The 19,227-nt window shown below is 46.0% G+C and overlaps 1 protein-coding gene across 1 annotated transcript; it reads right to left on the bottom strand.

The window, feature by feature from the left end:
- Nucleotides 1-991: 991 nt before the first annotated feature.
- On the bottom strand, nt 992-7,262 carry LOC119376969 (cytochrome P450 2C18-like). The gene is made up of 3 exons (XM_037646624.2): nt 7,000-7,262; nt 5,505-5,629; nt 992-1,115 (listed from the first exon to the last, which is right to left on the bottom strand). Exons 1-3 carry the CDS (start codon nt 7,227-7,229, stop codon nt 1,000-1,002), a joined length of 471 nt encoding a protein of 156 aa, XP_037502552.1. The 5' UTR covers nt 7,230-7,262; the 3' UTR covers nt 992-999.
- Nucleotides 7,263-19,227: the final 11,965 nt, after the last annotated feature.

Below are 19,227 nucleotides of genomic sequence, written 5' to 3'. Positions count from 1 at the left end.
AAACACTCACTGTGGCAATTGTCATACATGTGACCAACTTAAAAGCCTAACAAATCTAATTTTCATTGTACGCTCACAATTTAGTTTCACTTCTGTAAATCATTGTTTGGTACCTTTGAACAAGGCTGAAATACTTTGCAGGTCTCAACAAAAGGTACACGTGTAGAAAATATATAATAAACCCAATTTTAAACTAATTCTGTCTGTCTTTAAGATTCTTTGCAAATTATATAGCTATACCTTTTATTATCACTGCTGTCCAGCCGAATTTTGAAACTCCTTTTCAATGTCTCGGCCCACCTTAACAAAGTTTAACCACGGGCATTGATACTGCGTAACACTTGAGGCAGAGTGCCAAAACTACATACCATCCCATGACAAAATTGAATAGTATTCAAATGCCGTGGTAATTTACGGGCATTGGGACAAGAAATTTGTGATCATTATCAACGCGAGGCTTCATGACAGATTTCAACATTGGTGCATGTTCCGCCACCTCTCTGAAATGGCGGTGCCCGCCGTCGTAAGTGAATGTGAAACAGACGCATCAGCTGGCAGTTTAGCAAAAAAAATATTGAACATAGTTTACTTTCGGTATTTTGGGTGAGAGACCACCGATACTATGGTAAAATTGTAGCGGGGCGGTGATGTACGTAGGTTCCCAGTAAAAATATAAATATCCAAAATGCCTGGGAACGTGAGCGCATTGTGATGTTATATGGGAAATTTACAAGTACGATCCGAATCCTTTATAAAACATTTAGGCATAAGGAAATTTTGGTAATTATTTTTAGACACTGCGGGATGTGCGGCCACGACACATAGACTGCAGGGCGCGAAACTCTGCTGAAATACTGGGAATTTTACTGAAAGGGCAATGCTCATTTAGCTATCATTTCTCATCAAACAGAAGGTACCTCTGTAACCATAAAAGCTTGCTATGCCAATTCTTAAATGAGCGTAATATAATGAGGTAGCTCGTCGTGAAGGTCAGTGCAATCAACGAACCACTATGTCCTCCATTGCGTACGACTTCCCCATGCCGAAATCGCGAAGTGTGTGCATGCAGAATCTTCGGTTGAGGTTCCAGATCGTCCCATTCATGTTCGCGAGCCCTGTAAAAACAGGATATATAAGAAAGGAACAAGCAGCATATAATATATATAAGGAACAGGCAGCACAGCCACAAGTTAAGCTGAAGGAGCAGCTTCACAACCACTTGCGAACTCTTCAGAGCGCCTGATGGAAGTACACTTGCGAAGTCTGGAATAATTCGTCATAAACTTGCGAAGTACCGAAGTACCCGCTAGTTTTGTGTAAGGAAATAGGTACCTCTATGTAGCTGCACGCTGTGTTGATACTGTCGGTCACGATGATGATTATTATGAATTATGACGGTGGCCTTTGTAATGGTTGGCCAACTTAAGACAGCCCATTGCGTACACAACCCATTCCTTACACATGGTGCCCCGAAACAGAAGGACGCTAGAGAAATGTGGAAGTGGTATACGCACATTCATATGCCGAAGAGTTTCATATGTATTACATAACCAGCTGCTTACAGTTACGTAACGATGCCAAAGCAACATGGGTGTTACCAACACCAGACGCGGTAAGGTGATATGTAGTGCTTATATTCTTCAATACTGTATAGCGCTAACCCGAAAAGCCAAATAAAGAACACAGATGCGTAGGACAGGCGTTACTCGCACTAAGCTTCACTCAGGAAAGTTTCCCTAGTTGTATAGACAGCCGAATGGCACGCGCAGGCGCACTGCGCGTACCCTACCGTCACAGTTGCAGTTGTTGCAGTTGTTACAGTTGTTGTGCTTATACTTGTCCGTTATTACGGAGGACGCACGGACCCGTGTTCATGTGTGGAAGGGGTTCCTGACAGTTCTTGAACAAGGTCATCATCACTGTGATCAGTAAGCCCCAGCAGCTGGACCGGACTTGTTATTCGGATCCGTTCGTGATCGCGGTTACGAGGGGTCTAAGTGCAGTTAAGTGCGAGGTATAGTACCGCTGGTTGAAATCCCGGATGTCTCTTACGATGAAATGATCTATGATGCCTCCTGTCCTGGACGTGGCAGCGAGGTTTATTGATGCCCTGCCCACATCCAAGCCATCTTTCACGCCGTATGAGGACCAGGCGTTGTTGGGTTTTTATAAATCAATGTTGAAGTCACCGGCAATGTTGAGAGGCCTGGTACTCTCGGCACATTTATTGTAGGAAGCATTGATCTCGGTTTTTGCGTAATTCACCTGGTCGACGTTGCGGACCATGTGGATGGCTGTTGAGCGTCTTCCAGCGCGGTTCTGTCTTCAGCTTCCTCACTTTCCTTGCGTCCGCCGCGGTGGTGTAGCGGTTACGGTGCTCGGCTGCTGAACCGAAGCTCGCGGGTTCGATCCCGGCCGCGGCGGTTGAATTTTGATGGGGGCAAAATGCTAGATGCCCGTGTGTTGTGTGTTCTCGGTACACGTTAAGGAATACCAGATGGCCAAAATTTCCGGAGCGGTTCGCTACAGCGTCTCTGGATATACATATAGTGTTTGGGACATAATACCCGAACATTATTAGTATTATTATAACTTTCCTGCGTTCAATGTGTGTGTGTTCGCGGTTACTGTGTCGGTCGAGACTCTGTATCACCTGTGGCACATACCCGCAAAATATTAACTCTGGTATGCGGCTATGTGCCACACGAGACTGAGAGAAAGGGTTTCATGACGTACGTTACAGGGATTTTGCGTTATTCATTCTATGACCAGCGGATCGTGTTCGTCATACACTGATCCCCTGCTATGGCAATTTTGGTTAATATAAGGTATGGACACGATCTGGACAGCGTGCAGGCGTAGGCGGCTAGATAGATAGATAGATACGTAGCTAGAAAAGACCAAATGCTTCGCATTTATTGCCAGAGCTCGATTTCGAGTCGAACCCCATTTTCACAGCACAGCTGTATGCGGCTAGTACCCGAATTTCCGCAGCGCCGCCGTTGTGCAAGAACTGCTCTATCAGCAAAGTAACAAGTTGGGCGAGTTGGTTTCGATTCATGATGTGAAAAGGTGCGCCAAAAACGGCACACAGAACAGAAGAACACAGGACGACGTGGCCACCTCGCGACCGCTTCGTCCTGTGCCCTATTATGGGTGCCGTTTTCATCGCGCCTTTTCACATTACAAACCTGCTCTCCCCGGCCGCAGCGAGCGTCGGAAAACGATGGTTTCAGAGGCAGGACACATTCTCCCAGCCGCGCCCAGAGTCAACATTCAAAATGAGTTTTCAAACCAAACTCCTAGTCCCAGAGGCGGCTCCAGCCAGGAGGAATCGGGACGCAGTGAACGCCTTGTTCGTCTTTTTTCCTCTCGTGTTTGTCTAGGTTTGTTTTTGCCGGCGCTGGTTGAACAGGAAGACCAGCTGCAATTTTCCATTCTGCATGTATCTTCTCTCGTCGTAACGGGAAGGCCGGGTACGCACTCCGGCGGAGAAACGCGCCGATCAAGGAAATTAGTGACTACCAGTCAAGAATAATTTTGTGTGTGCGCGTGTTTGCTTTTAGTAGAGATGACAGCCGCCGCCGCTTAAAAGAATGAAGCGTCTTTGTACCTTTCATAAAATTTGTCTACCACCTCTGTATCACGTGCTACACAGCTTTTCCGGTCAACCATCTTCTCAGAGTCAATTTACGGATATTTCTCGAGGTGCGCTGTACCTGCGATGGACTGCGCCAGCGGCGGACAAAATTGCCACCTAAATCAGCTGTTGTTTGGAGCTCTTAACAGCTTAGGCTATCAAAGCTGAGAGCCAACCCAAAGGCGGGTTGGCGCTGTAGCTGTTTCTCACACGACCCGAAGCTGGCACGGCAGAGGCCTGCTTGGCAGTAAAATGCCAGTTTGTTAACGTGCCTATCAACGTGACAAGCAGTGTACAGAGTAAACTGCGACACATGGTTGACGACACCATCATACGTACGTTGCGCGATTCAGCCTAGCCAAGTCCGCCTGCAAGACCGAATTCTCCGCTTCGCGACATACGCCAGCGACGTTTTTATTAAGGCGAAAGCCTTGAACGCCTCATCAAACGCCAAAATCAATCGGCGTCCCATGGCGTCGGCATCAACAGGAGTGATGCGAGAAATCGTCATCCCGTGATGACGCCACCGTAAGACGTCATCATGGCGTCACATGTAGCCAAGCGAAAGATCAATGCATCGACTGAGAAGACGGCTTTCGCCTTAGAGTCGTCTTAGGTGAATGCATAGGGGATCCTGTGATTTTTTTTATTTGTAGGCTTCACAGCCACTCAAATTAGGTGAGCCAGCTTACAAGACGAGGTCAGGACCGATTGGCTTAGGTTCGGCTCACTTCTACGCACAATTGCATAGCTGGGAAGATATTATTGCATGGGCAATATCCGCCATCTTATGTCAGGGTAGACGGCCCTTGCACCTTTGTTTGTTTTTCATTATTTTTTTTCTTTGGTCCTAGGCGTGGAGGTGCCTTGGCGGAGAGCAGACAGGGCAGCTGGCGGTTCTATTTCATCTGGCTCCTGCGTGAACGGCTGCCGCCATCTCGGGGAATTTGAACTGGTATAGCGCATTACCGGGAAGAAGAAACAGCCGAGCAGACCGACACAAGAGGACAGAGCGCTATTTTGTGTCGGTCTCCTCGGCCGTTTCTTCTTCCCTGTAATGCGCTATACCAGTTCAAGTACGACAAACCAACTCGCCCAAACTTCAACACTTGTCATCTCGGGGAGCCTTAAGAAACTCGACCCTTTTCACGCTTACGCCACGAAATCCCGTATGTTAGCCATATACAGCTGTGCTGTATTGCCCACTAACGCTTTTAATTGGCCATGCCTTTAATTTGACCATGTGTGAACATAGCAAGTCAAGTCGTTTTTAGATGCCAAAGAGATGCTAAAATTTCTCGGGGGCATATCCCGCGGCATGGACGTCGGCGTCCGCACTCACACTACGCATGCGCAACTCTCCTCCTTCCCTCTCTCCAACAGCTGCGCGTTACTCTCTCCACTACTCTCCCAGCACCTGCTTGCGCTTCTCCTGCGTTCTCGCTTCTGCTCTCGCGGCGCATGCGCTACTCTCCTCCTCTAGTCCCCTCTCCTTCAAGCTGGTAAGCGCTGCGCGCGTTGTCCAGCGCTTGCTTCGGTTGACGCCTCTGAAATGCGGGCTCGACATGCCGAAATTCTCTCCTGCGCAAAGCCGCTATGAGCGCCAGCGCATGCGCGTCCCCTCCCCCTCTCTCTCTCCTATGCTGCGCCCCTCTCGCAAGCCTCTCGACCGCGTTCCCCGCTCGCCCTGTGAGAATTAACGGCCAGGCTAGAGGGAAGACACGACGCGCGTAGTGTTCCTCTTCGCGTTCCACGACGCGAGGTCGGTAGCATGCCCAACGAAAGCCACTGGAACCCGATTGTGCTCCGGCTTCGCATCACCTCGTGGTACCCTTTAGCGGGAGATGGTGTAATTTGTACGCACCTTCGTACCGATCTGATTTCATGACCCAGAACCGGGAACGGTTGAGGAACTCCTTCCTGGTGTAGAACTTCTTGATGCTATTGAAATCGTTGAGGATGACGATACTGGCGAGGTTTTGCCTTAATCTGCGCAAGATGAAAATGCCAGAACATGCTCATACTGCTAAACGAAGGACTGTAGGTAAATAGTGTTCCGATAGCCAGAAAATTGCTTTCAACAAGAAGCTAGTTCAGTAAATTTCAGTACACAAGCCATGAGCACTCCGCAGGAAGGGTAGTTAGGGCGCTTTTTATAATTGATTTAAGCCGCACGCACTCATCATCTCATGAGTTCCGTCTTATGCGGTCTGCTATTATTAGTTGTTTTTTATCAGCAGGATGTTGATAGCAGGATCAGCATTACGCAGTTGAATGCGTATTACAGAGAGAAACCAACACTGCCGAATATGTTGCAGCTCCTGGGTCCGGCATCCCTTCTTGTTTTATGGAGCGAGAACCGCAATATGAGAGTGAATACCGCGAAATTCACTGAAACGCTTCATCAAAAACGTACTCCTCTTACTACTGAGTTCTTACCGGTGCCCAATGCAGTTCTCTCTTAGGATATCGTAAACATGGGCTACTTTCTTCCTGCAGTATTGTCATGGAATGAGCACCTCGAATACGTCACTGGGAAAGCTTGCCCCCCCCCCCGAACATGTGAACTAATGTAAAGAAACTTCAATATCTTCTGATCCAATGTAATGCGTCAACGTTCTTCAATCATCTAAATAAAACCCTGCGGGCCCTTAAATTACATTTCCTCGATTATTCCTTTCAGGTTTGACATGAGGAAACAATTACTATGGCAACAAAATTAATAGAACGTTCAAGCTAACCATGACACAGCGACACTAATGACAAAGCCTTCCAAGGCCTCCTGACCCATTTTTCCAAGTGATCATCGAATGACTCCAGTGTCCGAATTTGATGCCTCACGAATCGATTGCCGCAGATCTTCCCGAATCCATCAAGGATGAGCTGAATTACAGCGATACGTCGCACGCTTTCAACGCTTTCTTTCTTCTCTTGCCTTGACGATCGCGCTGGAAGGTCGTCGGTACGAGATTGTGTTGCTTTCTGTTCTCTTCTAATGTTATCTCGCACAGCTCCAGTTGGCCATTGGCTCTCAATCCGGCCCTGGTCCCACATTGAGGCCTTGCGTGAAGCCATATACTTCTGAAGAGTGGGTTGCTGGGTGACTTTGTACTATATCCTCGCGGAAAGCAGCGCGAAGGTGGAGACAAGGAATTGATCACACATACACAGCACAATCTTCATTTTTGCATTGAGGCCGCGTGTTTCTTTGCATGTTTATGTACAGGCAGGCGTGTTTTACATTAAATCTCTATTTACTGCAGCACTCCTGACATAAGGTGCTTTGCTTCTCTCCGGTTTTTGTGCTGCTTACTAGGGTGAGGATATAAATGTGTATTTAGGTTTAGACCGTGACTCACCTGTACACGGGTCCATAATCTTTCGCCCACTTCATGGCGGTGGTGCAGAAGAAGTCACACTTGTGCATCTCTTGGTGTCCTGTGATCGAGGCCCCAGGGACTGCCGGAGGCAGCCGTGTTCCCGGAGGGGGGCTTCTCCAGAACCATCGGCGAAATAAGAGCACCCACGAAAGCAGCAGCGCGGCCACGCTAATTAGTACCCCACGGTTGTAGTAGTCCATGTAAAACATTTCGTCCACGAGAAATTTTGTTGAAGGGAAAGCTGCAATGATACAAGTGCCGAGATGAAAACATTATGCGAAGAAAAGAATGAGCATTAGGCGAAGAGGAAAAAAAGCTGTTGATACTGACAGACGAGAAAAACTCGAGGTGTGCGTGAGGCCGCAATGCAGATACAGGCGAAAGAACTAGCGTTGCAGTCTTCTAAAGCACATTACGTGGCCAACCATCTTTAATTTTTAAGTCTTTTGCAGCCGGTACGAAGGCGCCAGCTGCGAGCACTGAAATTATCATGCTCGCGCTGCGCCGTCGGTGGGTGCTACCGCCGTGGCAAAATTTCGGGCAACAAAGGTCGTGCCAGACTGCTCAGTCCCTTCGAGGCTATGAAAGTGCCGGATGGCTGGGCTACAAATAAATAATATATATATATATATATATATATATAATATATATATATATATATATATATATATATATATATATATATATATAATATATATATAATTCAAAAGAAAGTTCTGAAGGTCCGGTGCACATGTAGTTGAAGATATGAAGGAGCACACTTACGAAAATTGCATATTTTTACTCATTTACGTTTCGGCCGTGGCACGGCCTTCGTCAGAACGAGCTCAAGTACAAGCGTACAGCCGCTTTTATGGGCATCAACATGTAGGTGAAGTGAATGTACAAAATTGACAAAACAATGATAAAGCAAATGTGGTACATCAAGCTGCATCAAGGGCATGAACAAGCGCTTATAACGATGAGCCATTGACCGCACTAGTCTCGATAGTTGCACGTGAAGAGACAAGACGATAGCGATTGTTCAATAATCAAACTTTTTTGCAGCTGGGTTAGGCGCGTTTCATTGAAGTTATGACACAAATTCGAACATCAAGACATCACAGAAAGACACGACACTTTTCCTACGCTCTCGTTAATGCCGGACGATACAGTGTTAAATTTATGGATCAGAAAGGATTCTCGAACTTCGCGATTCATGGTGCGATTTGAATCCTGATTGTAATAGCGTCACCATGATTTTGTCAAATGAATGACCTGGCAGCCGAACATGTTTAGACAATGGAAGATGTGGCAAACTGTTAGCGTGTGCTCTATGATTGTTGAAACAGATACGAAATGATGTTTCGGTCTGACCGATGTATTGCATGTGACACACTGAGCATTCAAGTAAATAGATCACGTTAGTGCTGTCGCAGCTGAAGTCTCCGTTAATCTTAACTGAAAAATTAGATGCTGTGCTTTAGCGGTCTTTGCAGTGGTCATATGCGCACAAACTTTACACCGTGGTTTGTTACAAGGATGACAACCAACAGGAGCTATCGCTTTAGTCTTGGATGAAGTTACTATATCGCGCAGGTTCCTTGATCGGCGATAAACCACTCTTGGTGATTCCGTGAAAATGTTCTTAAGCCGATCGCTCTGTGTCAATAGGTGTAGTGCTTACTGAGAATGCGCGACACGTTAGGAATAGATGCAGAATGCGTTAGGATGAGGTTAGTTCGTGAGGTCGGCGCTAATCGCTTGTCAGTGCTGATGAGATCTTTACGGTCTAGAGAATCGGCCCGCTTGAGAGCGTCGTCAATTATACGTGAAGGATAATGCTGCTCTGTTAGTGCTTTACGTAGCTGGTCACAGTTACGAGTGTATTCACTGTCGTCCGAACAAATTCTTTTGAAACGGATTGCTTGGCTATAAAGGGATACTCGTTTTGCAATGTTTGACATGACTGCTTTTAAAATGGAGATATCGCTGTCGGTCAGTGGGCTTTCTGTAAAGATTTGTAGTCAGTTCACCATTGCACAAAGAGACAGTGACGTCAAGGAAGTTTATGCTGAGTGGTGAATAAGAATGGGAAAAGGAAATTGATGGTTCTACGTTATTGAAGTCAGAAATGAAAGACAGTAATGCAGCTTCACCATGGTGCCAAATTAAGAAAATATCGTCGATGAAGCGTCTGTAATAAAGCGGTTTAGATCACGAGTGGCGAGGAAATCGTTTTCTAGCACGCCCATAAAAATGTTCGCATAGTTAGGACCTATTTTTGTGCCCATCGAGGTGCCGCTGGTTTGAACGTAATGTTCGCCGTCGAATTCAAAGTTGTTAAGCTCGAGGATTAGTGCTAAAATAATGCCTAGGGTGGTATCGTCGATCGGGTTTGTCATCTACGGAGTCGTTATAAGCATGGAGTACAGGACTGAATCCCATCTGCATGGGGAATGTTCGTGTACAGTGACGCCACGTCCAGTGTGACCAGAAGAGCATCATCTGGAACATGCAAATCAGCTATGTCGGACAGAAAGTGGTTAGTATCCTTGATATAATGAACAAAACTTAGGAGGAATGGAACTGATTATGCTATCTACGTAGCGGGACAGGTTTTCCGTGACAGTTTCCTATTCCTGAAACTATTGGTCGGCCAGGATTATTTGTTTTATGAATTTAGGGAGCAGATAAAATCTGCCAGCTACCGGGCTCAAGGGGACTAGGGATTTTAGTGCAGATAGCCGGAATTTTATTTTCTTTACTAGGGTCTTCTAAAGTTTCTTTTATCTTGGTCTTGAACTCTTCAGTCGGGTCGTAGCTCAAATGTTTGTAAAATGCATGATCATTCAGTTGTCTATAGGCCTCACGAAGGTAGTTAGTTTTATCCATTACGACGATTGCACCACCCTTATCAGCCGGCTTGATGACGATGTTGTCACGCTAGCCAGCGTTTTCATTGCTTCCCTTCTTTCGGGCGCTCAGGTTCCGGTGAAATCGCGATTGACTTTGTATTCTTCGAGCACATCTCGCTGCACTGCTCTGATATAAAGGCCGAGGCATTTATCCCTCTGAGAAGGAGGAGTCCAATGCTTAGTAGAAAAATAAGTTGTCTTGTTAGAGGTAGGCCGATCATGAAAGTACTCACGTAAACGCATGTTTCTTTCAAATTTATGCAAGTCACTGATTAGTTGGAATTCATTGTATCCACCAGTAGCAGGACAAAATTTCAAACCGCGTGACAGAACACTCCACTCTTCTGTCGATAAAGTAGTACTAGAAATATTTACAATATTTCCAGTATCTGTGGAGGACGAATGTGCCGAAGATGTTGCATCGTTAGGCGTCATCACGCTAGTACAGATATTGTCGCGCATCAACTTTTTATTTTTCTTGTGGTTGAGTTCTCGGATCTTTTCTTGTCTGTAATTCTCAAGCAACGTTCTTTCTTCGGCAGTAAAATTATGAGTGGCAAAAAGTTGATTCTCCTTGTTTCTTAACTGTTTTGCGGATGACTCATAATGGTTAGTAACAATCCGCGTCAGCTCTAGTGAAGCTTGTTTAAGAGCGTTGTCCCACCTCGACAATTATTGTTAGACATTTCAGACGTGGCAGGCCTTAATGTAAGGCGTAAACCTTTAGGCACTGCAGATGCAGCAATATACGTTTCAGGTGGAAGCATGCAGATCACAACGAGTGCGTTTTTCAACGACTTTCCTAATCTTCATAAATGCACAGAGGCGGCCCCAAAGGGGGTCTTACCCTGGCTAGATGGTAGTCATCGGTTCCTTTGTAGAATCAGGCCGCTTGCTTCTGAATTGGTACATTGGCTGAGACGACGTAGCACAGCGAGCCGGAGGAGGTGTCGGTGGCCTGACTGTTGCCTTGTTAGTCACTGGATTGTTCGGCACATCATTCCAAGTCGCTGCGTTGTCTGTCGTCGTTGTCGTCAGTCCTTTGCCGATGTCTTGTTTCTCGTTGTCAGGTTTGTAAGGTCGCGTTGGGTTGAGGTACACTGTTTGGCGCAGCCTTGTTTCTTGGTACAAACTTTAGTCGCTTCCTCCCTTGTGGATGGCTTGCGATGGCTTTGCTTGTCGATGGCTGGCTTGTCGATGCCTTCGCTTGTTCGATGAATCGCTTCGATGCCTCGCTTGTCGGTGCATTGTGGTCTTTGCCTTGTTCGTCGATGCCGTGTATACGTCAATGCCTTGCTTGCCGTTGCTTTGCTTGCCGTTGACTTGCTTGTCGTTGCGGCGGTTGTACGGCTCGTCGTTAAGTGGCTTGCAGCTGCTTCGTTTCCGTTCAGTGACGTTCTTGCTGTGTGTCTTGCCACTTTTTCAGATGACGAACTATTGTCGTGATGAAGTTGAATCTTCGTGGTCCTAGACACATTACAAAGCACTTTACTGCTTGTGCAGTTTTCCCAAGAAGCTGATGACGCATCATGTAGATTTTTGAAGCACAACTGCCTATAGTGACAGGCAAGTAGCGCGAAACCCTCGAAGCTTGGGTGCAGGCCGTCGCTTGCGAACACGCGAGCGGGAAGGAACCACTCGAATCCATGCTCTACGTAGAATACCAGCTTTGAACGTCGGCAAAAATTCCGAAGAAGCTGGTTTAGAAATCGTGCAGACTTGTTGCAACGTTGCACAAAGGCCTGGTTCCTCTTACCGTGACGACGGTTGCACGATCGTGGCAGGACCAGGCTTGACAGATATTCGGCGTATCCCGGGACGCTGCTTTTTTATGAAGTTGCAGCATCTCACGGTACCTGGCAAAAGCTTTTTGCCGGAGCACACGGCACGTCATTGCTTGCCAACGTGAAGGATGAGTGTATCCGCTGACGGAGGCACGAATTCCAATAGTGAACTTATGTCACTAATGGTAGCACCGCTCTGTACGAGATGAAAGGCTGGCGTACCCGCATGAGGAGGATCAAAATGTTGAATACAAGTACTTTGTCTGCGAAGTCGCCCAAAATGGCTGTGGAAAGCGGCCATATATATATCTATATAATATATGATATATATATATATATATATATATATATATAATCAGAACTAACAGACAATAATGCCGAGGAAAGTATAGGGGATATTATTGGTAATAATTGGGATATAAATGCGAAGAAAGTAAAGTGGGCGAAAAGAGAACTTGCCGCCGGCAGGGACCGAACCTCCGGCCTTTAACTACCGCGTCCGATGCTCTGCCACTGAGCTACGGCGGTGGTCATCCCTCCGTCCACTTTATAGGGCATACATTTGCACTTAACTTAGGAGTGTTAGGCAGCGCCGATCGCAGACATGGCGGCGAGTGTGGAACACTCTTTTTCTGCCTTATGGTGTCACGTATCACGGGATATTTTTACGAACTGGCAGCTGACCAATAATCTCTCGCGAAGTTTAGAAGCTGACAACTCCGTGAGTTCGCCGTCACTGGCGTTGCATGCATAAAGATAGCTTATCTGAAGCGACATTGCAGATTTCAATGTTAGTAGCGCCGTCTGCTCCTTTTTGAAGGGTTTGCTCATGTGTGTACATTTTAATCGTTTTTGGGTTAGTAAATTTTCAGCTGATCTCTAGCGCCCGTCCTCTCTACGTGTCCCTTTCTTTTGAGCTTGTTCCGCTGCGCTTGTAAAGATGCACAAGTTCGACACCTATCAACTAGCCCGAATTTCCGCGTCATATATTGTGAACTGAATGAGAATTTCGCCAGGTTGGCAATCATTCGGTTACAAGTCAGCAACAGAATAATGAAAATGACGGTCAACGTGTCCACCTCTCCCCCTCTTTTCGTTTTCAGTAAGCTGTTGCTTATTTACCATGAATGACTTATCGCATAGAGTGCAATTAGCGTCTGGGTTTAAAATGGCTAAGTTAACCGCTCCTCAGGTAATGTTATGGCGCCAACAGTGATAATGAATTGAGACACGACGCTTCGTATTGGTTGGGTAAAAATAAAGCTCTTTTTCATTACGCAGTTGATATGGAGTCACACAAAGGTTTATCGAATGGAAGAGTAAGGCGTTGATGCTGCTTCTGATGGTGGTGATGTATCATTGCTGGGTCTTCTGCTGCGACAAGAGCGTTAACGCACGCACTTGTTAGAAGATGCCCATGGCGTGACCCATGATGCACTGCTGTGCATCTCCCACACAACGTTTGCACCTGCGTAGCTGCACGCGTGACTCCTCCAGAGATGCGAGGTCGCTGTTCGTGCCGCTATTACAATTTTGACAAGGATAACGAAATGTGGCATTATGGGTTATAGTTTCGCACTAGGTAATGCCCTTTACCTCTCACGACACTGATGTTCGCTAGAAAGCTTATATGGGTTTTGTTCCAATACACCAGGTAGAGGACTATATAGGAATCTACGCAGGCAGCGTTCATCTCAAGTCACTTTCAATAGTCATGTAGCCGGCAAAGCATGCAGCTTCGCGAAGACAGCCTCGCAGACATACGGAATGCAGAGTATCTTGGTGTCCAAACAAAATGACGGATGTGCTGAATGCTTCGATAATTAATGTAGCGAGCATGGACATCTGCCAGCAAGTAGGCGCTTTTTACGCGCGCAATTTACAACCATTCGGTTTCTTATAAATTAGGACGCAAAAGAGTTTAAGGAAAACTCACCGGTCCCTTATGCATTCACCTAACACGACTCGAAGGCGATAGCCATCTTCTGTTTCTTTTCAGTCGATGTATTGATGCTGCCCCGCCGCCTTCTGAAAACTTTCGGCCCCTAAGGTGGCGACGTCTAGTCTGGCGATAAGGACGTTTCGGTGCCTTTGCTATTGATGTCCTCTATTATTCTCACCCAGGGTGGAGTATATTTAGTAAATGATGTAAGTTTTTTTCGCTTGCCGCCATAGTAGTGGTATACAGGTTTCGAGGTTGCCGGCTGGAATATTGCGCTGAAATAGTGACGGTATATAAACTGGTGGGCAGTATTCTGTTAATTTTTGAAAGGAGTCTAAAACGTCGGGCGGGTCAGTTGTTCGGCTTGAGAAGCGTTGATTCTGATAGAGATATTAATTCATCAGCTAAGGAGGATTTCAATCGATCGGTGATTTGCAGGCTGTATCTCAGGTTGGGTGATTGTCTTGCTTACGGTAGTTCTTGGTCTTGCTCACTTGCAATATCGTGCTTCCACTCGTCCATTGGCCAAATTTATTTATTTAATATTTATTTATTTCAAAATACTGCAGGCCAATTGGCCCAAGCAGGAGGGGCAATACCCATAAAAGAAATATACAACGATGGCATAATACATGTAATGGTACAAACTAAAACTAATACAGAAGAATAAAGGCTCGAGAACAAAAGACAATGGGCACATAAACTTAATTACTCTCATATATAGTAATGAAACAAATCAGCACTTAAAAAACATTTACTTTAACAAAAAATATGCTCTTCCAGAGCCTGAACGAAGTGTGGTGACCTAATGACTGAATCTGGAAGTCTATTCGAGTCCTCTATTGTTTTGGGAAAGAAGCTATTTTTAAATGCCTTAGTTTTAGCGAAAATTGGTTTCAATGAATGAGGTCTGGTGTGTCTTGTTTGTCCAGTTGTAATAGGACAAATCACAGTGCTTCCTCTCTTATCCCCTAATTTAATTATAATGTCCTCCTGAAATGCAAGGTCGAGGGCTAGACGGCTCGGCGAAGTAGTTATCTTCCTAGGTTTGGTAGCTGTATTTATTTGGCCTATATTATTCTGTAGTGATAGCTCTCAAAATTTAGAACTGTAGGGACAGCTTTTAAAGTAGATTGAGCCTAGAGCGGAGTCTTTGTTGTGCCTGGTGCGTCGCTGTCTGCTAAAAATGTCTCACCCCCAATTCGGCGAGAAAATTTTGTAAAGCCATTGTTAAAGTCCGATTCATTCATATCTCAATGATCCCCTTAATTGTAACGTTTCGCCGTTTCACAAGTTTGTGTTCATTCCACAGTTCACCTGGCGTGACAACTGCAGGTTTAGTACGCGTATATAATTGAAATATGTGCACCCACACAGGTGCAGACATTTTTGATGCTACGGCTGCTGATGAATATGAGTAAGGAATGTGCTCTCTGTAGTGGGCGAGGAGCTTTCAAACATCCAACCGTTATGCAATACAGAGAAATAACGCTTTGTGCAAAGCCATACGTCTGCCACGCCACGCTTGCAACGTTCCGCATCTGAATCCAATTCCGATATGGAGCCTCTTTAAATTCTTTTTGTTGACCAATTAGGAGAACTGGCGCGGCTCAGTGGTAAAATAGTTGACTCAGACAGAGGATCACCGTGCTAAATTCCTGCCGAAACTTGGACCTAGTTCTTTGCCTAGCTGGACAGGGTACCGCCGGCGGACGTCGCCACCATTATTGGATGTTGGAATGAACTAGTAGCCGCTTGCTCTGTGAAAAATCACTTCAACGTTGATTTAAAATAGGAGACCGGTGTTCCTGGAGAAAAGCGTGGCATCTGATAACCGTTGCTGACATCCGCACTGAGGCTGTTTAGTGCTAAAGCGGTTACAACTTCAAAGACAAGAATCGCGAGACACCTTGCGCCATATTTCAAGAAAGGCGCCTAGATTTCCAGCGCCCTTGGATTGCATGATACTCCGATTGGCCTACCTTAACATGTGTATCAAGAAGACTACGTGAACGAATTAAAGCCGCCAGTTTTCTAACTCAAGGCGTTTGACTCTTCAGAGTGCGGCGAGTGCATGGGAATGTGGCATTGTACTTTCTGATGGTGCAGGCCACAACGCACTCATTAGAAACCGGGATGCTTAAAGCTCAAGCGCTAGACAACGGGACATCAAAATATCTCATCAGGGGCCTTTGACGACCGCAGGAAGGCGAGAAGCTTCCAAATAGCTCATCGGTGGTTCCACGGTGTGAATCGAAGCTCAACGAGCTGCACACATGCACTTGTCATGAGGGTGTTTGCGATCGACCACTTTTAATGAACTTAAGCAGCGCAGTGATGTCCGACACTAGTTTGCCTTGCCGGATTCCCTTCAATAGTTCCGACTACGACATTTTTTGAGATGATGTTCACGAAGCAATCGAAAATTTTGTTGGCATAAAATTCCGAAAGGCATGTGGCACATCGGTGCGGACATTCGTCTACTTATTAGTCATATATCTGCAGTCATTGTAGCTTGGTTTCAGCCATAAGACCTTTTTCCGAAATGATGAAATTTGAATCTGATCAAGAATAGCCCCGCTGCTCTGTAACTTGATCACGGCAAAACAAAATAGGAAATTAGAGTCTTCATTGAAGAACTTGAATGTGGTGAGCTGATTTTTAATAATAGACTTAGCGGGAAGAAATTACGCAGACACAAGAAGAATCTCGACAAACGGGGGCGAGCACTTCTTTGTTGTCTGTCCTGTTTCTTTTACAGCGAAAGCTCTTATCAGTTCACAACGACAGGGTGGTGGTGTTCCACCGCCGCCGCCGGTGTCCGTAACCACAATCGCGGGAAATAAGAAACAATTGAAACAAATAAAAGATATCCAGGAATGGATGAGATGGGAACCGGGGCCCTCTGCGTGGCTATCCAATATTCTACAACAGAGCCGCGATGGTGCTTTAAACTCCTCTGCAAAAAGACCCTGTACAGGCGTCATGTCAGGCGAGGAATCGCGCTAACAGGTGTAATATAGCGTGGCAGAAGAGCATTGTGTGGCAGGCGTCACACAATCCTAATTGCGCAACGAGTGTGGTTTAAAGCTCCCACCCACTACAAAATGTTCAGCCATAATCCTTCATCTTCATCAGCCATATACAGCGTAAACAAAGGGCACATAACACCTTACATGTGTGTAGCACATAACACCTTACATGTGGTACCTGGTTTATCCGCAGAAAGGAAAATATTAGCACAGTGGGTGCTAATAGTTGGTGCAAAAAAATTCACGCATATCCACGAAGTGAATGATGATGAGTGAGCGAATCACCGGGGATCATTCGGCTAACCATCAATCCCCCGTACATTGCCCACTCGAGCATGCAATTGCTTGACAAACACGTGTTTACAGTGTATACAATCTTGTTTTATTGATGTTATAAGGCGTATATGGTGCTGAAGTGCGGACTTCGTTTCGCCTTCATTGCGATCACCTTGTGATCGGCGAAATGAAGAGCCAGTGAGTGAGTGAGTGACTTTGAGAACTTTATGTGTTCCAAAAGTGGCAGAAGCTGAATGCGACTGGAGGCCCCGCTAGCTCAGCCAGGTGGCTCCACCCAGGAAGGTGCCCAAAGCTGGAGGCTCTCGGCGATGTCCCGGGCCCTCTGGACTGCCAGGAGTTGGTTGTTGAGTTCCATGCTGCGCATGGCAGCCTCCCAGGAGGGTTTGTCTGATAATCCTGACCCCGAATTAAAGGGGCAGAGCCAGAGCATGTGTTCGAAATTGCAGTGCTCGTGATTACAGTGCTGACAGTGAGGTGAAAAGTATGGATCGATTCTGTTTAGTATGGCTGGAGTGATGAAGAGCCAGGGGCCCTTGAATGGGATTTAATCTGAAGTTGGCGAAGACGAGGTCTATACACGTCCCCTTCGTTGTTGTTGGATGTTTATGGTCACATGAAATGCATCTGAGAGAATAAGGCGCCCTAGAGGTCTCCATTCAAACCAGAGCACGCGCCGGGAGATGGATGGATGCTATGAGCGTCCCCTTTATAACGGGGCGGTGACAAATGTGCCACCAGGCTCGAAAAAAAAAAACAAAAAAAAACAACCTTTACTCCTTTTTTTTTTTAGCGTTGCCCTAGTGTCTTTACTTCAATTAAAACTATTTTACTCCAGAAGAAAAAAAGACGACGTTAAGTTTTCAGCTCCGTTCTGTGCCCTTTACGGCAGAATGTCCTTATTTTTTCCCATTATTTATTTTTGTCCTTTCTCTCTAGTTTTCTGCCACCAATACTACTTAACCGTCCTCTTACTTATTTCAATCGCGGGTGTGTTCAGCTTTCATTGTCTCTAAAACCCAAGGCGTCATGTAGGCTCGTAGCCCAAACGTACACCTGGGTGGATGTCTACACATTCAATCAGAACATGCTCCGCCGTTGTCCTTATCTTCCCGCAGCACGTGCATTGTTCTTCTTTACTGAATCTCGCTTTGTAACTACCCGTTCTAAGGCAACCCGATCTCGCTTCAAAACAGTAAAGCGCTTCCCATGGAATTGTCGAAAAGCCCTCCCCTTATTTCATTTTTGCCCTTTCGGTAGTTACGGTAGGGGCGCTGCTACTGCAGCGCCCCTAGCGGTATCCATGATCTGCAGAAAGAAGAATATTAGCACAGTGGGTGCTAATAGTGGGTGCACAGTTTCACTTCCGGTGATTCTTTCATTTGGAGCAACCATATTTCGTTTTCGCCACAGAAACGTTTTCTACGCTCTATCAAATTTTTTACGAGAATCTAAAAGAATTGAATGATAAATTTAGCTGAATTCAGTTGTCTTAGTTACAACTGTACATATTTGTTTTTATTATTGTTGCTGTTGTTGTTGTATCTCAAAGGATTTTTTTGTTTATCTTGCGAGTTTATATTACCAATCTGTAATGGCTAAACATTTAATTTTCAAATTTTCCTTCAGTAAGTGCATTAGTTTCCTAAGCAAGTCAACGTCCGATTCATGGCCTATCCCCCGAAGTGGGATAGGCCATGAAAGCCCAGTCTGCCATTCTTACCTCGAAGTGGGTTGCGCCAAGATACTGAGGAACCAACCAACTAACCCTTCCCAATTATGATTTGTGGAGTAGTGGATACCTTGCATGTGTACTTGTATTAGTTGCCCCAATAGAGTTTGGAACGGCCCCTACAAAGGGCGCTATTCCAGCTTTCGCCGTGACTGCGCTGCGCACTCGGCGCAGGCATGGCGTACTTTTAGGGGCGAAGCACCTTAGGGCTGAGCCTTGTACCCTCCGCGTCTAGCGTAGCTCTGATTTACACCGAGTCCGCTAGCGGCGCTGCGGTAGCAGCACTCGCTTCCGGTGCGTGCTCTGGTTTGAATGAATACCGCTAGGGGCGCAGCGGGAGCAGCGCTCTCCCGGCACGTGATCTGGTTTTAATGGAGCAGCTAGGGGCATGTTATGCTCTCAGATGCATTTCATATGACCATAACATCCAACAACACCAGGGGGACGTGTATAGACCTCTCTTCGCTAATTTCAGATAAATCCATTCAAAACCCCTGGCACTTCATTTCTCCAATCACAAGGTAAA

Source organism: Rhipicephalus sanguineus, unplaced genomic scaffold (genome assembly GCF_013339695.2).
Source record: "Rhipicephalus sanguineus isolate Rsan-2018 unplaced genomic scaffold, BIME_Rsan_1.4 Seq3003, whole genome shotgun sequence".
NCBI classification, from domain to species: domain Eukaryota; kingdom Metazoa; phylum Arthropoda; class Arachnida; order Ixodida; family Ixodidae; genus Rhipicephalus; species Rhipicephalus sanguineus.
Note: the sequence above shows the minus strand (reverse complement) of the source record. Positions and strands in the feature narration are given on the sequence as shown.